Source organism: Parasteatoda tepidariorum, chromosome 1, assembly GCF_043381705.1.
Source record: "Parasteatoda tepidariorum isolate YZ-2023 chromosome 1, CAS_Ptep_4.0, whole genome shotgun sequence".
In the NCBI taxonomy this organism is placed as follows: domain Eukaryota; kingdom Metazoa; phylum Arthropoda; class Arachnida; order Araneae; family Theridiidae; genus Parasteatoda; species Parasteatoda tepidariorum.
Window position 1 is genome coordinate 76,595,313 of NC_092204.1, and position 20,753 is coordinate 76,616,065.

The 20,753-nt window shown below is 31.8% G+C and overlaps 1 protein-coding gene across 2 annotated transcripts; it reads right to left on the minus strand.

Annotated features, from left to right (window-relative positions):
• Positions 1-15: 15 nt before the first annotated feature.
• LOC107453468 (uncharacterized) lies at positions 16-14,378 on the minus strand. Of its 2 annotated transcripts, none has more exons than XM_043046706.2 (2): positions 14,214-14,378; positions 16-2,636 (listed from the first exon to the last, which is right to left on the minus strand). In XM_043046706.2, the coding sequence occupies exon 2, from the start codon at positions 2,610-2,612 to the stop codon at positions 330-332; it is 2,283 nt and encodes a 760-aa protein (XP_042902640.1). In that variant the 5' UTR covers positions 2,613-2,636; positions 14,214-14,378; the 3' UTR covers positions 16-329. The 2 variants fall into 2 exon arrangements, with proteins under 2 accessions (XP_042902640.1, XP_015925802.1); XM_016070316.3 differs by lacking the exon at positions 14,214-14,378 and adding an exon at positions 4,823-5,034.
• Positions 14,379-20,753: the final 6,375 nt, after the last annotated feature.

Genomic DNA, 20,753 nt, shown 5'->3' on the forward strand with positions numbered 1-20,753 from the left:
ACACGTAAGAATAACTTCTGATAAAAAGACTTTATGATCACCTGTAATCTCAACAAAAGGCGATTGTAAGTGAACATAATTAAGAGAAACCAAAATCTTTGCTTACAAGAATTATGACTATAGGCAATCATAATGAACGATCATAAATAATCATTATTACCAGAAATCATAATTTAATGTTTACAAACAGTCTAGAATTCAAATAATCATGACAGATACACTTAGGACAGAGAAAAAAGTTTGACAACAGGGCACCCTTAAAAGAGTTAATAATCTATTTTTTGTATATTTCAAAATAGCATAAGAGTCTGAAAAAAATAAATATTTTCCTATTGTCTGTTCTTGAATGCCTTCATAATTTCTATTGTTATATCATTATCTTTATCAATACTGTCAGAATCTTCCTTGTATTCAGTTTTGTCACCTCCATCATGTTTATCTAACATATAAAACAACGCCCACCTTTTATAGTCCGCAACAGTTACGCTGCAGTTATAAAAAAAACGCTCATTGTTATCCAATTTGCATTTCAGTTCGGCAGTTGTTTCTTTTGACATCGAAAGCCATTTTATTAATTCATTCGGGTGGTAAAAAACGGGATACCCTTTATTCACAGCACGCACCACAATCTTCATTCCTTTCTCAGAAGTCGAAAATGAATTTTTGAATTGATTGACTTCATCGATTGAACCGAGGCACCACATTACGAAATTGTGAGCAAATTCAAATCTGTAACTATCTAAAAAAGATGGTACTGATTCCAGAAACAAATTTTTAAATTCTGTTACTTCTTCTGGGGAACAAAAATTATAATTGACAAATTTCTCAAAATTTTCCCACCCTTGATTGCAAACGCTTAATTCCCATAATAAATGTGAACAAATAGAAGAGTTATCCTCATCGACTTCGTGGATAAATGCTTTTTTGAATTTCTTAATGTCATCTGCACTCTCGAAACACCAATTCATAAAACGATCAACTACTTGATAATCACCCAAGCACACTAAAGAGCAGTAAATTTTATTCTTGTCTAATATTTCTTCCTTGAATAACCGAACATCTTCTGTCGTTTTTAAACTCCATGCAATTAGTGTTTCAACTGCTTGAAAATCATTTTCATCTATCCAAGCTTTGCACAAATCATTTCCGTGCTCTACCATCACGCTGTACTTGAAGTGTTCGATGTCGTCACTTGAAGTCAAATACTTCGTCATCAAAGTGTCAATTAAACTCAGTTTATTTGAACGCAGTGTCGAAAATAATGCGTAACTCTCAATCATTTTAAAAAGAATTTGTTTACTTTCTTCCTCAGTAGCGTATTTTAAAATCATAAAAATAGTTTCAACATCATCCATGTCAATAAAACGATATATTATCTTTGTAGACTCCTCTAAGAATTGAATCAGAGATTTTTTTAATTTTAATGGACTTTTAAACCAAATTTCTTTAAACACTTCGATTATGATTTCGTTTTCTTCTCTGATTTCATTAGAAATAAGTGACATCATTTCAACAAAAGTTTCCTCTGAAACGTATTCCAACATTATACAGAACGCTGGCAAAAAGAATCTTTGCCACGGCCAATTATAAAATAAAGCCCTCAATATTACCTCCGAATGAGCTTCAAAAACTTCTTTTTGTTGATTTTTATCATTCAATTGTGATAACAAAAAACATAAACTATTTGTTTTATCGTTGCAGCTTTGATATTCATGTCTTCCCCATTCCGGAAATTGACGTACGGCAAGGTTCAACCATTTTTCTAAGTTAACATTTCTTTCATTTTCTTTCAGTTTATTCCAAAAATACTTGAGAGAGTATGGGTTTTTAACAAAAATAGACAACGAAACCATGTTTTGTTCAATACTCAGACTATTGTCATAGAAGTTAAACACATCATTTTGCTTCAACTTTTCTAAAAAGTCTCGTAATTTATTTTCGATAAGGGCAGTCCAATATGCTATTATGTGATAGTCATCATTTTCATAGTCATAGTTTTCATATATGGAATCAACTTCATTCTTTTTGTCGGGTGATATCATACCCCATATATATAGGACGCATTCTTCAAGGCAGTATTTACAGGCTAATTCATATAAGCAATAAAAGTCTTTTTCCTGATCATCATTATTAATCAGTTCTTTCAGTGATGTTACGTTATCAATTATTCCTTCCATCGTCCAGTAGACAGAACCTCCCATTTTGAAGATATCATAAAATCTGCAATATTCTTTGTAGTCATTCTCAAAAGTTTCTTCAATTTCTTTTGCAAAGCCTTTGAACAACTGCAATCCTATAGGTCGAAAATTTTCTGAAACTTTGCATTTTAGTTTGTCTGGCAAGAGCATATCAGCAAGTTTCTGCAACACTCTCTTTTCATATTCCTCATAAACTTTCTCAGCTGCTCTAGCTCTAGAATAAAAACCGTTGATTTCTGAGTATTGTTTGATGTCCTCTTTTATATCTGGTTCTGACCATAGTCTGCTAGCTATAGACACTGCCGCTATATGCAATAAAGTAGGTGGCTCTGATGTATAATTAATGAAATATCCGTCTTCCGTGTGCTCCTCCCGGTTTTCTCCCTTTCCTTTTTTCCAGCTCATAAAACTCATTTCCTTTCCTTTTTATACCTGAAACTGTATTTACAGGAATTTTAACAAATTTTGTCTAAAAAAGTAATGCCATTCAACTTAAAAACATTTATTGATCTGACTAGTACAACACATTAAATGGTTTAAAATAAGGATGTGGATATATCGCTTCCAACGAGATTTCCAGAACTCGAATTCGCGGTAGGTCTTTACTGGAATGTTATTTAGAGTTTTGTACAGACTTTTTGGATTTTGTCAGTTATCAATATCGATGTCCTTTCATTGGACTTTTCAAGTGTGTGAGTCAAAGCTTGTATAGTGGGCTGCAGAACCGTTGGTATTTTATATTGACCAGGAGTTGAATCACGAAGAAGGTAAGGTGGCAAGCTTTACATTGTCCGACCTAACATTTTTGGAATGCTTAATGTCTGCGTCGTTAGAAACCCTAACATTAGTGGATAGTTTCATTGTTTAGCTATAATGCGTCAAATCACATTTTCGTTTTTGATTGCCTTAGTTGGGAATTTTCTTGATGCCATTTATAAAACTTTTAAAAACTGAACTATGCCTTTGATAGAGTTTGTCACATTGATAAAAAAACTATCACCCAAGGTCAGCTTTACTATGAGAAATGCTTCTTCTGCAGTTTTTGATAGTTTTTCCTGAAAACTTGATAGAATACCCACTGAGAATTGCATGGCGACTAGCGTGAGAGACAAAACAAGTTAAAGGCATACTAAATCATTTATTCAAAGACAGCTGACAACTCAAGCACGTGTGATCTGACTGCTCACACCACGAATACTAGCCTGCTTGCGTGATTTGTGACATGCCTTCGTTTCACTAAAAAATCAGTGGCATTAATTTTTGGATGAACCCTATATTACTTTATGATAATACGGTAAACTCAAACGGCATCATTCATCAAATGTTATACCATAAGTTTCATAATAATATTTATTTAATTTGAATAATTAAATGATTTTACGTTGACTATATATAAAATATGATATATCAGATTTCTTTTTCCGTAACATGTTCCGGTTAAAGTGGATTTTACGGTAAAAAGAACCAGCACCCTGACTTCCGGTATTTTTAACCGTAACTTGATACGGAATTCTTACAGTGCAGATTTCGATAGCTTTTTGTTTCCCCCCCCCTCTTTAATATTATTTTACAAACCCAAAAAGCAACACTTTTATGTTGCCATTGTTGATTAAGAGTGGCATTTGTAGAACTTTTAATTATTCATAAGTGTTTGTCTGTTCGGTTCATATGGATTCCTATAATATTCATACAATTATAGTGAAATTTGTGATAGGGATAATTTGATGCACAAGGAAGCAAATCACTGTCGAGCATAAAATATTTTAGTCTGAATCAATTAATTATTTAAAAGATAACAACCGTATCGTCATCAAATTAGCATTTTGAAACTCTATTTGAAACCATGTGTTTAATTTGTTTAAGTGTTACGATTTCGAAACATGTTTCTATTTAATTTTAAAAAATTGGAAGTAATTTCAATAAAAAAAGCGTACTAAGTAAGCGTTTTTGGAGAAACCGCAGAAAATCTGAAATTTTGTTTCTATAATTTTGAATTTCTAACTATAATGGAGGAATAATGAGGAGCGTTTGTTTTCGAATGTAGGAAATGTTATTTTGTACCCTGTCTCCTCTGTCCCTCTCTTTTCGAAATGTTATTCCCTTCATCTGGTTTTAATCTCCTTGCCTGCCTGATGACTGTTTGCTTTCTTATCTAAATTTATAATTATTATTAATTGCAAATATTCACTACACCAATATCTGTTATCTGTAAAAATATACATACAGTTACAGTGGTATTGCATATTATTAATGAGATCATCGGTTAAAAAAAGGTTTATGGAAATGTAATTTTATTTATATTTGCGTTAATTTATTTACCTGTCTGACATGTGAGAAACATTTATCAATGTTGGTTTAAAATTTTCATACCTTTATAATAAAAGTAGCTGAAAATTACATTTATAAAAACCCTTTGAATGTTTCACATAAGAATATTATGTTTAAAATATGAAAATAGATTGATTAGAAACACTAAAAACTATTTATATAATGCTACTCTCTGTCTGCTTTTCTGCAAACAAGAAAAACATACAAATTTAGGCAAGGATGCATGTAGCAAAACTGCGTTTATGATTATTGGATAAGTAAACAATAAAAAAGTAGTTCAAATTTTGATTACTTACTTTGAGTTACTGGGAAAGAAGTTGATATATGCCTCGGTTATTTATGACGATGACAATGCGTGTATAAGATAATAAATGTGTTCAAATTCTACTTACAAAAATACTGTAATTATTCCTAATTCTCTAATGTTATCAACTCACTAAATCAAGACAAATTAGTTAACAACTCCCCGTCACATAATAGATATCAAATCGCTACTTTTATGAAAAGAATGCTGATTAACAATGTCGGGATGCATGCAATATTAGATAAAGTTTTGTGTTGATAACAATATAAACAACTGTTTGATCCTCTGAAGGCTTTTTTTTTTAACTTAGTTTTAATTATTTCTCCTTTCATTAGATTTTTGGTAATTTCAATTTAAAAAAATAGCTTTTGTGTTTCCAAAGAAACGGTCACATTTTCAGATTTGCTACATGTTTAACCCTTTAAATGGCCACTTTTCCTAGTAATGTTATGTAAAAACATTTCTTGGATTGTGATTGATTTATAAAAAGAAATTAATTTAGCTTATTTCCTAAAATTGGTGGAAATAAAATAAATATTGATTTTTAGAACTATCTTTTTTTACTGAAAAAGTCAATAATTTTTTTTAAGTTTTACATACGAGAATTGGACATAAACTAGAAATTATGTCCTTGAAAATCACCGGAATCATAAATTCTTCGTTTATAATCACAAGTAATTTCCAGTAGAAATGATTGCAAAATGAATGAAGGAAAGGGTCCTCTCTCTAAAAAGGACTATGACGTGTGTGTGACTGAGATCGTATTCTCGAACTTACAGGGCACCATAGAACAAACAAGAAACTTACTCTCTGTCTTAACCCACTGACGGTTCTGCTAGTAAAGAGTTGCACTTTTACCTGCAGTCTTCTCGCATAGCAAAACCATTTTTTCCTTCTTCATGTTACTGGATAGGAAAATAGTGTATAGAGGAGAAATTTGCCCTTTTGCTCAACTGTCATTGGGTTAAATTTGCTTTGTTTCTCATACCAGGCTTGCTGATATTGGCAAATGGCAAAGTAATAACAACAACAACTAGTTACAATAACAAGTAAGAATAACTTCTGATAAAAATAGTTTATGTTCACCTGTAACCTCAACAAATGGGGATTATATGTGAACATGATTACGAGTATTCAAAATCTTGATTTACAAGAATCGTGACTATATGCAATCATAATGAACAATCATAATTAATCATGATTACTAGAAATCATAATTTAACGATTATAAACAGTCTTGAATTCAAGTAATCATAACAGTTACACTTATGATATAGAGGAAAATTGCTTAACAACGGGGACCGCAGACTCATGAAAATTACTGATAAACTTAATCACTTATTTTTTGTATATTTCAAAATAGCATAAGAGTCTGAAAAAAACCAAGACATTTTCCTATTTTCTATTCTTGAATGCTTTCTTGATTCCTATTGTTATATTATTATCTTTGCCAATACGGTTAGAATCATCCTTGTATTCAAAGTTGTTGCTACCAGCTTGTTTATCTAACATATAAAACAACGCCCATCTTTTATAGTACGAAGCAGCTCCACTTCTTCGAAAACTAAAAAATTTGATATTATCCAATTTGTATTTAAGTTCGGCAGTTGTTTCTTTTGAGATAGAAAGCCATTTTATTAATTCATTCGGGCGGTAAAAATTAGGATAATCCTCATTCACAGCACTCACCACTAAATTCATTCCTTTCTGAGAAGTCGCAATTGAATTTTTGAATCGATTGATTTCGTCGACAGAACCGAGGCACCAATTTATGAATTTGTGAGCAAAGTCAAATCTGTAACTTTCTAAAAAAGATGTTACTGATTCCAGGAACTTATGTTTAAATTCTGTCACTTCTTCCGGAGAACAAAGGCTGTAGTTGACAAATTTTTCAAACTTTTCCCATCCATGATTGCAAAGGCTTAATTATATGTTGCAGAGTAAGCGGCTCAGATATATAATTAATGAAATATCCATTTTCTGTATTCTCCTCTGGGTGGTTTCCTTTGCTTTTTTCCCAGATCATAAAACTCATTTTCCTTTTATTTAGGATCTGCAAAATGCAGTTTCAGTATTGATAAAATATTAATAAATAGTAAAATATCATGCATTATTTACAAGCAACTTGATCAATGTATCTTACGCCCATACGAAATAAGGTTACATGAATTTTTTATATACAAGAGTATACTGTCAATTTAGAGAATTATCCCTCCATTTTTAAATGTAAAATCGATTACCATTATACAATGTTTTACAGAAATTACACTGCTGCGGCTTTTTTAATATGATTTACTCTTAAATACATTTTAAATAATGAAAATTTTGGAATACAAAAATCGAAAAGAAAAAAATCTTCTCCTAAAATAAAAGTCTTATCCCAAATGTAATTAATTTTTCTTTACCTCTCAAATACCTGGATTTAGTAAGAGGAATATCAACAAGAGTTGTGAAAAAAAATAATGCCATTGAGTAGATTTAAAACTATTAATTGATCGGACCAGTATAACACATTAAAAGGTTTTAAAATAAAGATGTGGATATGTCGCTTCCAGCAGAATATTTACAGAACTCAAATGCGTGANGACCACTGTCAACTTTTACATTTCTTTTTGTTTGTCAGAAAGAATATTTGCAAAAATATGCCGCCTAAGCAAATCGCTCTTAGTCGATCGACATCTCAAGCGCGCAAAAAGAGAACTACCCGTGTTTGAGAAATATCGGAGCAACGGGAAAAAAGACTTGAAACTAATCGAGAACAGAATGCTTTAGCCCGCTCCTTGGAAACGTCTGAGCAACAGGAAGGAAGACCGTCAACAAATCAACTACGCACTACGCAAGCCCGATCGTCGGAAACATCAGAGCAACTGGAAGCAAGAATGAAAACTGATCGAGAATGCACAACTCAAGCCCGTTCGTCGGAAGCATCAGAGCAACGGGAAGCAAGAATGAAAACCGACCGAGAACGCATTTCGCTATTCAGACGCTGCCAATACTCTGATTTGAATTTCAGTGCATTTCACTATGATCCGACAACAAACTATAGTCTTCCCCCAAGTGTCATCATCGGAGAAATAGATCAATTATGTATGTTTTGTAATGCTCTCAAATTTAAAAGTGAAACAGCTTGAATTTGCTGTTCTAGAGGCATACTGAAACTACAAGATTTTACGTCGCCTGCCGAGCCATTATCAACCTTCTTATCAGGTCAAACAAACCAATCGAAACATTTTTTGGCGAATATACGCCGGTACAATTTGTATTTCTAAATGACTTCATTCGGTGCTACACGTAACGTGAACGAGAATTACATGCCAACAATCAAAGTGCAAGGCCAAATTTATCATCGTGCAGGATCACTTTTTCCATTGCCTGCCGCAGATCATAAATTTCTACAGATTTATTTCATGGATAACACAAATGATCAAGACAATCAACGCTGTCAGGTAAACAATGGCACTAAACGAGAAATTGTTACCACATTACAAAACTTTTTCGATCAACAAAATCAGTTAATTAGGCTGTTCGGAATTGCCCTTGACTAAATGCTATCCGATATTTGCAAAGTTGTTATTAGAGCTGAGAAAACACCTGTAGGCCACCACAAAGGAAAATACAATGCGCCAACATTGGATGAAGTGACTATTGTTATAGTTGGCGAAGAATTTACCTCCCGCGATACAGTTCTTCATCGCAGAAATGGTGACGTTCAAAGAGTTTTCAGAAACGTATCGATCCTATGATGCATTGCAATATCCTATTTTATTTTGGCGAGGAGAGGAGGGATATTATTTTAACATAAAATTGAGAAATCCACAAACAGCCGAGAAAACCAATAAGAAAGTAAGAATAAGAATATGCAATGAGTTTTTATGCACATAGATAAGGATTGCAAAAACGCTGATAATCATTATTTTAAAATGTCGATACTTATTTCATCAATACATTGTCAATTTGTATGCGAAAATTGAAACTGAACGCCTACTGTATATTAAATTAAATCAAATCAAGTTACGTTCAGAAGAATACATTCATTTACGGGATGCAATAATTAATGATGGTAACGTTAATCCTAATGATGTGGGGAAAATGATTATATTGCCGACTACATTTGCAGAGAGTCCAAGGCACATGTATGAATACTCACAGGATGCAATGATATAAGTTCGCGCACATGGGCTCCCAGATTTATTTATTAAATTTATATGCAATTCTGCTCGGGTTGAAATTAAAGAGCTTTTGTTACCAGGACAATCATAATCGGATCGCCATGATATTACAGCACGTAAGTTCACACAAAAATTAAAATCTTTACTTGATTTCATTGTGAAGCGTCATGTTTTTAGAGAGACACGGTGTTGGATGTACTCTATTGAATGGCAAAAAAGAGGATCGCCACAGACACACATTTTGATTTGGCTTATTGAAAAGAATCCCACCATGCCAAACTGATCAGATATCAGCAGATATTCCTGATGTCGCCATAGATCCAGTATTATTTCAGATCATTGTCTAAAATATGTTTCATGGTCCGTGTGCATCACCATACATGTCTGTTTGAAAATGCACTAACGATATCCTAGAGAATTAACTGCTGAGACTATCACTGGTTTTTTTCACCATTAAAAAAATTTGCATTTCAAATCATAATCGCAAATCTCATTTACACACTTAAATACAAAATTAAAATTCAAACTGAAAGCGTTGCAACGCACGCAGGGTACAGCTAGTATTTTATAATTCTCAATCATATTAAACAGAATCTGTTTACTTTCTTTCTCAGTAGCGTACTTTAAAATCATAAAAATAGTTTCAATATCATAAATGTCAATAAAACGATATATTATTTTCGAAAACTTCTCTAAAAGAAAAATCAGAGTTTTTTTAAATTTTAATAGACTTTTAAACCAAATTTTTTTAAACACTTCGATTATGCTTTCGTTTGCTTCTCTGATTTCATCAGAAATAAGTGACATCATTTCAACAAAAGTTTCCTCTGAAACATAATCCAACATTATACAGAACGTTGGCAAAAAGAATCTTTGCCACGGCCAATCATAAAATAAAGCTTTCAATATTACCTTCGAATGAGCTTGAAAAACCTCTTTTTGTTGGCTTCTATTATACAATTGTGATAACAAAAAACATAAACTATTCGTTTTATCGTTGCAGCTTTGATATTCATGTCTTTCCCATTCCGAAAATTTACGGATGGCAAGGTTCAACCATTTTTCTAGGTTAGCATTTCTTTCATTTTCTTTCAGTTTATTCCAAAAATACTTGAGAGAGTATGGGTTTTTAACAAAAGTAGACAGTGAAATCATGTTTTGTTCAATACTCAGATTATTGTCATATATGTTATTCACATCACTTTGCTGCAACTTTTCAAAAAAATCTAGTAATTTATTTTCGATAAAAGCAGTCCAATATGCTATTATGTGAGTCATAATTTTCATAGATGGAAGCAACTTCATTCTTTTTGTCGGGTGATATATTACCCCATATATATGGCACGCATTCTTCAAGGCAGTATTTACAGGCTAATTCATATAAGTAATAAAAATCTTTCTCCAGATCATCATTATTAATCAGTTCTTTCAGTGATGTTATGTTATCAATTATTTCTTCCATCGTTCAGTAGACAGAATCTCCCATTTTGAAGATATCATAAAAACTGCAATATCCTTTATCCTCATTTTGAAAATAAAAGAAAATATTTTCAATTTTTTTTGCAAAACCTTTGAACAACTGTAATCCTATAGGTCGAAGATTTTTTGAAACTTTTTTATTTTAGTGTATCTGGCAAGAGCATGTCAGAAAGATTTTTTAACACTCTTTTTTCATATTCTTTATAAATTTTCTCAGCTGCTCTGGTTGCTGAATTGAAACTGTTGCTTTCTGAGTATTGTTTGATGTCCTCTTTCATATCTGGTTCTGACCATAGTCTGCTAGCTATAGACACTGCCGCTATATGTTGCAGAGTTGGCGGCTCAGATATATAATTAATGAAATATCCATTTTCTGTATTCTCCTCTGGGTTTTTTCCTTTGCTTTTTTCCCAGATCATAAAACTCATTTTCCTTTTATTTAGGATCTGCAAAATGCAGTTTCAGTATTGATAAAATATTAATAAATAGTAAAATATCATGCATTATTTACAAGCAACTTGATCAATGTATCTTACGCCCAAACGAAATAAGGTTACATGAATTTTTTATATACAAGAGTATACTGTCAATTTAGAGAATTATCCCTCCATTTTTAAATGTAAAATCGATTACCATTATACAATGTTTTACAGAAATTACACTGCTGCGGCTTTTTTAATATGATTTACTCTTAAATACATTTTAAATAATGAAAATTTTGGAATACAAAAATCGAAAAGAAAAAAATCTTCTCCTAAAATAAAAGTCTTATCCCAAATGTAATTAATTTTTCTTTACCTCTCAAATACCTGGATTTAGTAAGAGGAATATCAACAAGAGTTGTGAAAAAAAATAATGCCATTGAGTAGATTTAAAACTATTAATTGATCGGACCAGTATAACACATTAAAAGGTTTTAAAATAAAGATGTGGATATGTCGCTTCCAGCAGAATATTTACAGAACTCAAATGCGTGATAGTTCTGAAATATTCTTAAAGTTTACGATGCCCCACGTTGTCCAGCTGGAGCTTTTTCGCATGTTTAATGCCTGAATTAAACAAATGCTTTATTATTCGTCTGACTTCATGACTTTAGCCACACCGGTGACGTCATACTTGGTCGTTGACGATCATCCAGTGATATTTCAAAAATTAATTATTGGTAAAATCTGTTTATTACATTAAAATGTCTTAAAATAAGTTCTTTTGGGTGGATACATCGCTTCCAAAGACATTTTTAAGTTTCGAAAGACAGCAGGTCTTTTCTGGAACATTTTCCGTTAGAGCCTTATACTATGCAGGCTTCTTGAAATTTTATCCTTTCTCCAGAATTTTACTCCTTTTTGAGAGATTTTAAAGCTTGAGAACTAGCAGAAAAATTTAGGTTGTCACGAGTGTAGAGAGTTTAGGAGAGTAGGATGGCTGGAATTGAGATTTGACCAGAAAGTGGACCATGAAGAAGGTTTATAATCGTTCTCATTGTCCCTTGTGTCTTTATTAAGTGTCTAATGTCTGGGGCGTTAGAAACTCTAAAAACAGTGCATGAGTTGAAGAGCTCAGTCACATGCATCGCGTCACATTTTCATCTTTGATGGCATTCTACCGCCATTACCAGTTTCATCGCTTATCTGCGTAAAACTTTCAAAAATTGATCTGTACCTTCGATAGACTTTGTCCCTTCGATAAAAAAAAGCATCTCCAAAGGTCATTTTCACTTTGAGAAGTGTTTATTCTGCAGTTTTGATGAGTTTCCCACAAAACTTGATGGAGCATGCTCTAAATCTCTGTATAATCGAAGACAACTGATAAATCAAGCACGTGTAGGCTGATTCCTCACTCCACCTGTTTGAGAGATTTGCGACATATGCTTTCGTTTTACTAAAAAGTCAGTGACATTAGTTTTTGGACGAACCCTGTAATGCGTTATGGTAATACCGTAAACTCTGACAACTTTAACAGATTCCTACAACATGATTTCATATATATATAGAAAAAGAGACAATAGTTTATTAATCAAATTTAACATTTAATAGATAAAAGGAAATAAGTTTAACAGCGATATCATGACCGGTTAGAGCTGCCTACAAGTGCCGGATCAAGAAAGAATGCTAGACTAGATTGTTCTATGGAAAAGAGTTAGAGTTATTATCAATTCGGGACTTTTCCCGTCTGGACTTTATGGCTCCATCTATCCGGTACCTTCCCTTCTGGATGGTCAGGCGCCTTTCAGTGAGGAAGTAGATGATTTAAATGATGACGGATGATGCAATTCACCCAAATATTATTTATATATATAATACCGTTATCTAATGCAATAAGTTAAAAATAAATACAAATAGATATATGAAAAAGTATATAAAAAAATCTTCCTAATAAAAAACATGTAATTATTAAAAAACTACAGTGGACATGGTCTAATAATTTGGTCTAATTATTATATGCTATTATAATACTTGATATAATAAATAGTATATATTTATATAATATATCATCTAATTTATCAAATAGTCTAATTTATATAATATATTGTCTAATTTACAACAAGTGCAAACCGGTTTCAGTTGCGTAATGACAATAAAGCTGGTAGAATTCCATGGTAAAAGGGTAATCAGAAACTATAATTTTACATAGTTTTTTTTATGAATTTGGATAAAATTGTTTTCAGACATCGATAGAAATTATTTTATGACACATTATATTCAAGTATGTGTCAAAACCGGGGAATCTCCCAAGTATAGCAAATTTTTTTCATCTACATTCACACATAAAATAATTTTGACGCTTAAATTCAATTTTCAATTTTTACGTTACTAAAATTGTAAAATAATGAATAATTAATTTAAGCTTAGTTCAGATTAAATATTGAATAAAAAAGAAATCAAGTGATTTGTATTACAAATTAGCGGAAAAAGGATCAATGTAGTGTTTATAAATAAAATGTGTATGGCTTCAATATTTTAAATGTGTGTTTCTTTACATTTTGGTCAAGAAATAATGCAAAATTTTCTAAATTCAAATGGAAAGATATTTATGAGCTATAGAACTTTCCAAATGTTATTTGAAATGTAATTTCCATCACCGAGTTTTCATCTCCGTACCTGCATGTATGACTGTCTGCTTTCTTATCTAAGCTTAAAATTATTATTAATTGAGAGCATTCACAAATTTTATATTTATCACCACTAAAAATAAGCACCGGTGTTGCACGTTAATTATAAGATTATAGAATAAGTAGGAATAATATAGTATTTATATTTTTGTTGATTTTATTTACATGTCTCACTTGAAAAGGTTTAAATAACATTTATTAAAATTGGTTTGAAAATTCCCAACCCTTGTTCTCAGATATTGAATTAGCATTTTCATTGCAAATTATAATATAAATTTTTGCAAAATATATTATCACAATGATTTGATTCAATCGCAGAATAATGTAAAGTAAAAAATAAAGATAAAATGATTAGATAAGTTAAAAAATTTTTCGTATGCAACTAATTACTCTCTCTTTTTTTTACAAATAAAAAATATACATTTTAATTTAGATTATAAAACATATTGCAAGTCTGCGTTTATGATTATTTGATAAAAGAAAAAAAAATAGTAATTCACATTTTGATGATTTTTCTCTGTTACTTCGAGGTACGAGGAACAGGAGTTGATAAATATTTCGAAAAAAAAATCCGAATATAAGTACGTTTTTTTTAAAAAAAAGAAAACTATTGAAATTCTACTTACAGAAATACTGAAGTTATTCGTAATTAGCTCAACTCATTAAATCAAGAAAAAACCAGGCAACAACTCCACTATTACAGACTTAGTTTAGAACTAAGTCATTTGATTAGTTTCACTTTACAGAAATTAAACTTCCTAAACTTCCGTTGAATGTCAAACAATGCATGCAATATTAGATAACGATTTGTGCAGATAATGACATGAACAACAATTTGACCCATTGAAGGTTCTTTCTAGTTATGTGCTTATTATTTATTTCTTATCATAACTTTTTTAATGCAAATAACGTTTGCGTAAATGAAACTATCACGCCTCCTGATTTGATCTATGTTTCACCCTTTATAGGACCATTTTCTCACACTATTTTCATGTTAAAATATTTTTAGGATTATGATTGTCTTATAGAAAGAAATTTATTTAATTTACTTAAGATTTGATTCTAAAGATTTAGCCTAGAGTCCTATAAATGCCGACGGTACCATAGCCTCTGAGAAATTTTATAAGCATTCATTTGCTATCTAAAATAAATTTATTAAATAACTCGTGATAGATTTTATAAAATGTACCCTTTGAAAAGTAGCCAATAGGAGGTAAATGAGACAATCCCTTATAACCTTAGCTTTATTTCTCTCTTTTCTACTCCTCGTGCTTAGTTTTTAACATTGTTGAATCGTCCTCCCCTTGCAGCTTGCTTCTGAATAGGTCATAATAGGGAAACGCCTTAGACAAAGAATATAAATAGGGGAGGAAGGCTAGAATCGAAAGACATAATGCAAACCGGTCCCAAGGAGCGGTGCTGTCCTTGTGTATAAAGGAAGAAGCAACATTTCGGGGCCCAGCTGAAGGGATTTTTGAAACTGATTTTCTTCCTCTTCTCAACCACAACTGGAGCTTGGAGGAGATCTCTATTTGTTCTGCCTTTTTGAGCTATTTACATGCAGTACTTTCTTAATAATTAAGACATTTCTTTGATAATCAATGCATTTATATCATCCGGGTTGATTAAGTCTGCTAAGCTATTTTATTGGGAGTACAAATTAGTTCGGTCCGTTTTCAAAAGATGGCTCTGTCTGTCATGAATGTTTCATAGTGACAGCTGGTTTCGGTGGTTTCAGAGAGGTTAGGCATCTGTCAATAATATTCAGTTTATATCGCTTAGAGTTTCATACAAAAACCCTGTTTTTACTTTGTTGAATATGTCAAAGTTTGTGGTAACTAATCAGCATTTGCGGGAGGTTTTGTGTTTCGGTTTTAATTGCAAGAAAAGTGCATCGAATGCTTGTAGAAGTTTATGGCGACAATGCTCCAACGGATAAATCATATTGGGAATGGTTTCGACCTTTCAAGAATGGTGAATGGTGTTGTATATTATGAGCTGCTATAACCTTGCGATTCCATTACGGGCGATCGGTATGGACTACAATTGATTAGTTTGAGACGTGTATTACAAGAGAAACGGCCGGAATACGATCAAAGACATGACAAAATTATTCTTCTGCATGATAACGCTCAGCATCACGTCGCAAAAGTCGTAAAAAATTATTTGGAAACGCTCAAGTGGGATATTTTATCGCACCAGCCGTATTCGCCGGACATTGCTCCCTCTGATTACTGATTGTTCCAACGGATGCAGCATGATTTGACAAGTCACCGGTTCACTTCTTTCGCAGGAATCGAAAATTGGCTCCTAACTTGGATGTCGCCTCAAAAGACGAGACATTTTTTCGAGATGGAATTCGAAAATTGACTGAGAGGTGGAAAAAAGTAGCAGCCAGCAAGAACAATACTTTGATTAATATGTTCATTCATTTTATTCTGAAATGAATGCATTTTTGATCACAAAAAAACGAACCGAACTAATTTGTACTCCTAATAACATAGAAAATAATGATAAAATGGCAGTTGGTGGGAGACAGCGTACTCAACCGTACATGTACAGTTGTCCAACAAAGGGTTTATAAGGGACTTACCCCCTGATTGTGACTTTACTTCTCATGCGCAAGTGCTGGATCGTAATACATACTCTGGTAAATATGAGTATGTTGCTCTCCCTGTAAGTTGTTTTTCTGGTTTAGTTTAGTTAGTTTAGTTAGTCCCCTTGTTAGTTTAGTATTCAAATAGCTCGACTTCTTCCCTTCTATATTCTTTGCCTTAGCCGCGTACAACATCATCTCCAGACAAGAGTTCTTATGCAGTTGTGAGGATACGTCCGAACTTCCTTAGAAGTTCGGTGCAGCATTTACGTATTTTCCTATTTTATATATAACGTTTTTAAATCTGTACTTTTCGACAAAAAAAACAAAAAAAACAAATAGACTGAAAATATATATATTTAAAAAAAATTTTGTTTTAGAAGCGAAATTTCCACACTCGAATTAGGCAAGATCAAATAATTGTACAAAAAGTTAGTTCCTAAGTAATATTTTTTAATAGAATTTTTCTTTAAATGCTATCGAATTTATGAATTTGCCAACTCCAGATAGGCATACATTTTTGACTTACTTTTGATAAAGATTTGAAAAACGTGCATTAAGATTTGTAATTGCATGTGGTCTTAATAGAGAATTCGGCTGTGAAATTACGCTGTAAATCAATAATTTTCCAATCAAGAAATAATCCTGTAAAGCACTGTTTAAATACAAACTCAATACTGAACATTTTTCGAATCTTAACCTGAAAAATAAATTTAAAATGTGATTCTAAAAACATTTGCTTATTGCTTAGGTAAGCAATGGAAAAGAGAATAATTACCTTTCAAACAATTTCGAATTTATTTTCTTTTTGAATAGGTTGAATTTTTCGTGATAAGTTATCAAATTGGGAAACTTTTTTTTAAAAAAGTTGAATGTTACCCTAAATTACCTTAAAAATAAAAAATAACAATAGAAAGGAATGTGGTTTCAAAATTATACTGTCCATCAGTAGTTTGCAATTAACAGATAACTTTCTTTACATAATATACATGAAATAAAATATATTGTTTAAATTTTTTTATTATTCTTATCAGTTTTAATTTTTAAAAAGGTATGCATTCGTACTTCCTTAAAAGAGATTTAGTTGGTTACTGAAAAAATAAAATACGAGTTAAAGAAATGGTTTCCTCATATCAACGTATGCAAGTTATAATATTTTCGTAGATTTCAACTTTAAATCATTTTTAAATTATAAATCAGGCTTTTTTCTTAAAAATGCATTCCTAGTTAATATTTTCTTCTATTTCTTTGCTTAATTTTTTAAATTACAGTTGAGAATAATGATATTTTACTATAAAAGGAGTATCACAGCATTGTACAATAGTGTTATAATACAATAGTTTACTATAGAATATTGGGCATTCGTCATTCGGAATTATGAATAATGAATAATTATGCAAAGTCTTCCTGAATAATGAGTAAAATACTTCTAAACAAAAAAGTGTGCAAAATACTGTAATTGATTATACCTGTAATTAACTACTAATGAAAAATCGATAGTAATAAAATACTTGTAATCATGATTACAATTAGTCGCAGTAACAATATTTTCTAATAAAAAGTAGTTATGACCTCTTGTAATCACCACAGAAAGCGATTATTTACCCAGAACCCGGAAACTATCAAATACAGACCGACGAGTGCAGGCCATAGATATTCGTAAAAAACCCCACCAAACACCAAACCGATGGCTCACATATTCCAAGAGTTCTTACAAGCATCCGGGAATGTTGTTTTGATCAATAGAATGATCAATTTACGTATTTCCAATAGTCATTTGAGTCAAGTCATTGTAAAATTTGCAGAATATTTATGAAAGATTTGAATTCAAAATCCTCTTTGGGCATATATAATTTTAGTAGTGCATTTCATAATGAATAAAAGTAAAGCGATTGAACTGAAGAAAGTGCAGAGTAGTATCTCTAGCTGGTAGATGTGAATTCTGCTCCTAGAGATATCTCTGTAGAGATATCTCACAAACCAAAGTGCTGACGTCAGAAATCGTTCACTTGTATCATCGTTCACAGCATGAGAAAAATTCACGCAAGTGAATTCATAGATTGGAATAAGAACTCAATTGGTGGAATGAAACCCGGAAAAATCTCACCAGTCGGGCTTCTCGTTCTGATCCCCGAATTTGCTAACGATTTTTTTTTGCCGTTAGAATGACCCTTAAAATATTCTCAGGGGTAAATTGAACACGGGTTAGAATCCTTTTGAAATCAAACTAATCATTGGGCGTTTTTGCAGTTTTCCTCTGAACTTAGTGCAAATAGAAGTTAGTTCCATCAAAAAGTCCTCCACACAGGCTAGTTTATCCCAATGTTTGATCTAAGAGTTCCCTTGTCTTTTGGCCTGGGATAAAAGAAGACTACGGAGGTGAACATTGGTAGTTGTAAACCTGAAAATGGGTCGGCTCTTTAACACCGGTTATTATACAAAATAAAATAATAACACCACCCATGAACCAAAATGCAATATTTTGCAAGTCACGTCTGTTTTTTTTTAGCAAAATCAAATTTGAAATAAAAAAGAGGGGTATAATTTTTTGAAGTTGACCCCACTGAATTTACTGACCCCTTTTGAATTTATTAAAGTTGACCCCACACTACCTCCGGGGAAAAGATTGTTAGGACGTTTTGTGAATTCTTCATTTGAAATGATTTTATGAATGTATTTTTAAATTTTTGAGTCGATGTGCATTTCTAGTGGTATTTCAGCATTTCCATATTTTTTTGTGTACCTTGTCTTTACTCAACTAGCTCATCACATTTTAACGCTTAATTAACTATTATTGAAACAAAGTGAAAGAACACGAACAAGCATTGTTGCTTCTTTTTTTTCAACAAACCAGAATTCATTTCTGTATAAAATGTCAAAGTAAGTTGTATCTTTATTCGTACGCTTTAACAATGTAAACATGTATTTTAATAATGATATAAACAATAGTTGTTTTTAAATCTTAACAGCTCTTTCATTTAGTCATCGGATTTCTTGATAGTAGTCGCCAATGAATTTCGCAAGAAAATTGTAAGTGATTTCCTTTTACTGATAGTTTTAATTATGTTAGTTTTTTTTGTTGTAATTACGTGATTTTTCTTCACAGCATATTATTAAAAATATTTGAATGTAATAGATACAACTTCACTCTTTCGGTCTTGAGGTCAACGTATTAGGACTTTGTTCATTTTTACATTATTCTATATTCCTTAATTTTAAAATTTTTAAACTGCGAAATCTAGTGTCCTACTAATAACGCTGTTCAAAAATAGAGACATTCTCAATTGATAGACAAAATAAGTAAAAAGGCTTCTATCTACTTGTTATTTTCAAAATATTATTATATGTAGTTTTTTGCATCTAAAAATTGTTGTGCAGTACAAATTATGTCTCTTAATGACTAATTCAGTACTTTTAACTGAAAAGAAAAACTTTCTCATTTTGTTTAAATACAGCTTGTGTGTCCGACAATTAAATCACTTTATAAATAGTTCTATGATTGGCCGAATGTTATACCATTTAATATTAGAGAGACTTGTGTATGGATCAGTGTATCTAACCCGTCATTGATTTCTTTTGTGCCCAATTCATAGTCATGGGCCGTAAGTGTCAATATCAGTAAATATAACATTTCTGAATAACTTGCAATTGTATCGCTCAGCGTTGCATTAAACGTATCTTGAATTTATACATGGCCTTATCCAAACAACGTTGATTTCCTAAAAAAAAATTAAGAAAATAAAATTTTTACTATACAACATTTACTGTTACTTATATAGTTTTAATTTTATACTTACTCAAGAAGCAGAATAAGACATACGTATTTAATCATTTCCTCACAAAAATGCTTAAAAAATAACCTAGTGAACTCACCGAATCTTCTGATGGAAAAAACCTCCCAAGTCCGGCTCCCCAGTCAAACGACCCGGATAGGCCACCACCGTGGTGTTAATCTAAATTTCAAAAAATACATAAATTTTTGCCGTGACAACTGGCCCAAAAGTGCTCATCCAATTGATTATTTTACAACAAAGTCTAAAACAAAATAGTAGATATCACAAATTAATGCTCTAACAAAACGAATGTTTTATAATAAGACCTCATTTATATTGCCCCAACAACTCTGTTTCGTAGGGTGTCTTGGGATATTCATCCACTTTTGGATGCACCTGGATACTTTTTTTTAAAAATTTCTTTCCGCACATGCGCTGTATAGAGCAACTACTTCAATTACTCTTATCTGGAGCAGTTTTTTTTATTATTTTTTTAATTTTAAAGCAATAATTTCGTTATCAGTTTAAAATTAATTCAAACGCTTTGTTTAATATTTTTTTTAAATATTTAAGCTATAGCAAAACTGGCTCTAGACCTAGTATATATTTCGGACATTTACCAAAGATCTAGTCATACTAGGTCTGGTTAAGTGCCATTGCCCGGTATACATTTGCCCGGTATATCCTACACTGATTTTTTTTTTAAGGTCAAGTGCCGTTGCCCGGTATCCGGTATACATTTGCCCGGCATATCCTACACTGATGTTTTTTTTAAGGTCAAGTGCCATTGCCCGCTA

What these genes read in the sequence shown, in the direction of transcription:
- LOC107453468 (XM_043046706.2), bottom strand. Translation starts at nt 2,612, where the DNA reads ATGAGTTTTATGAGCTGGAAAAAAGGAAAGGGAGAAAACCGGGAGGAG.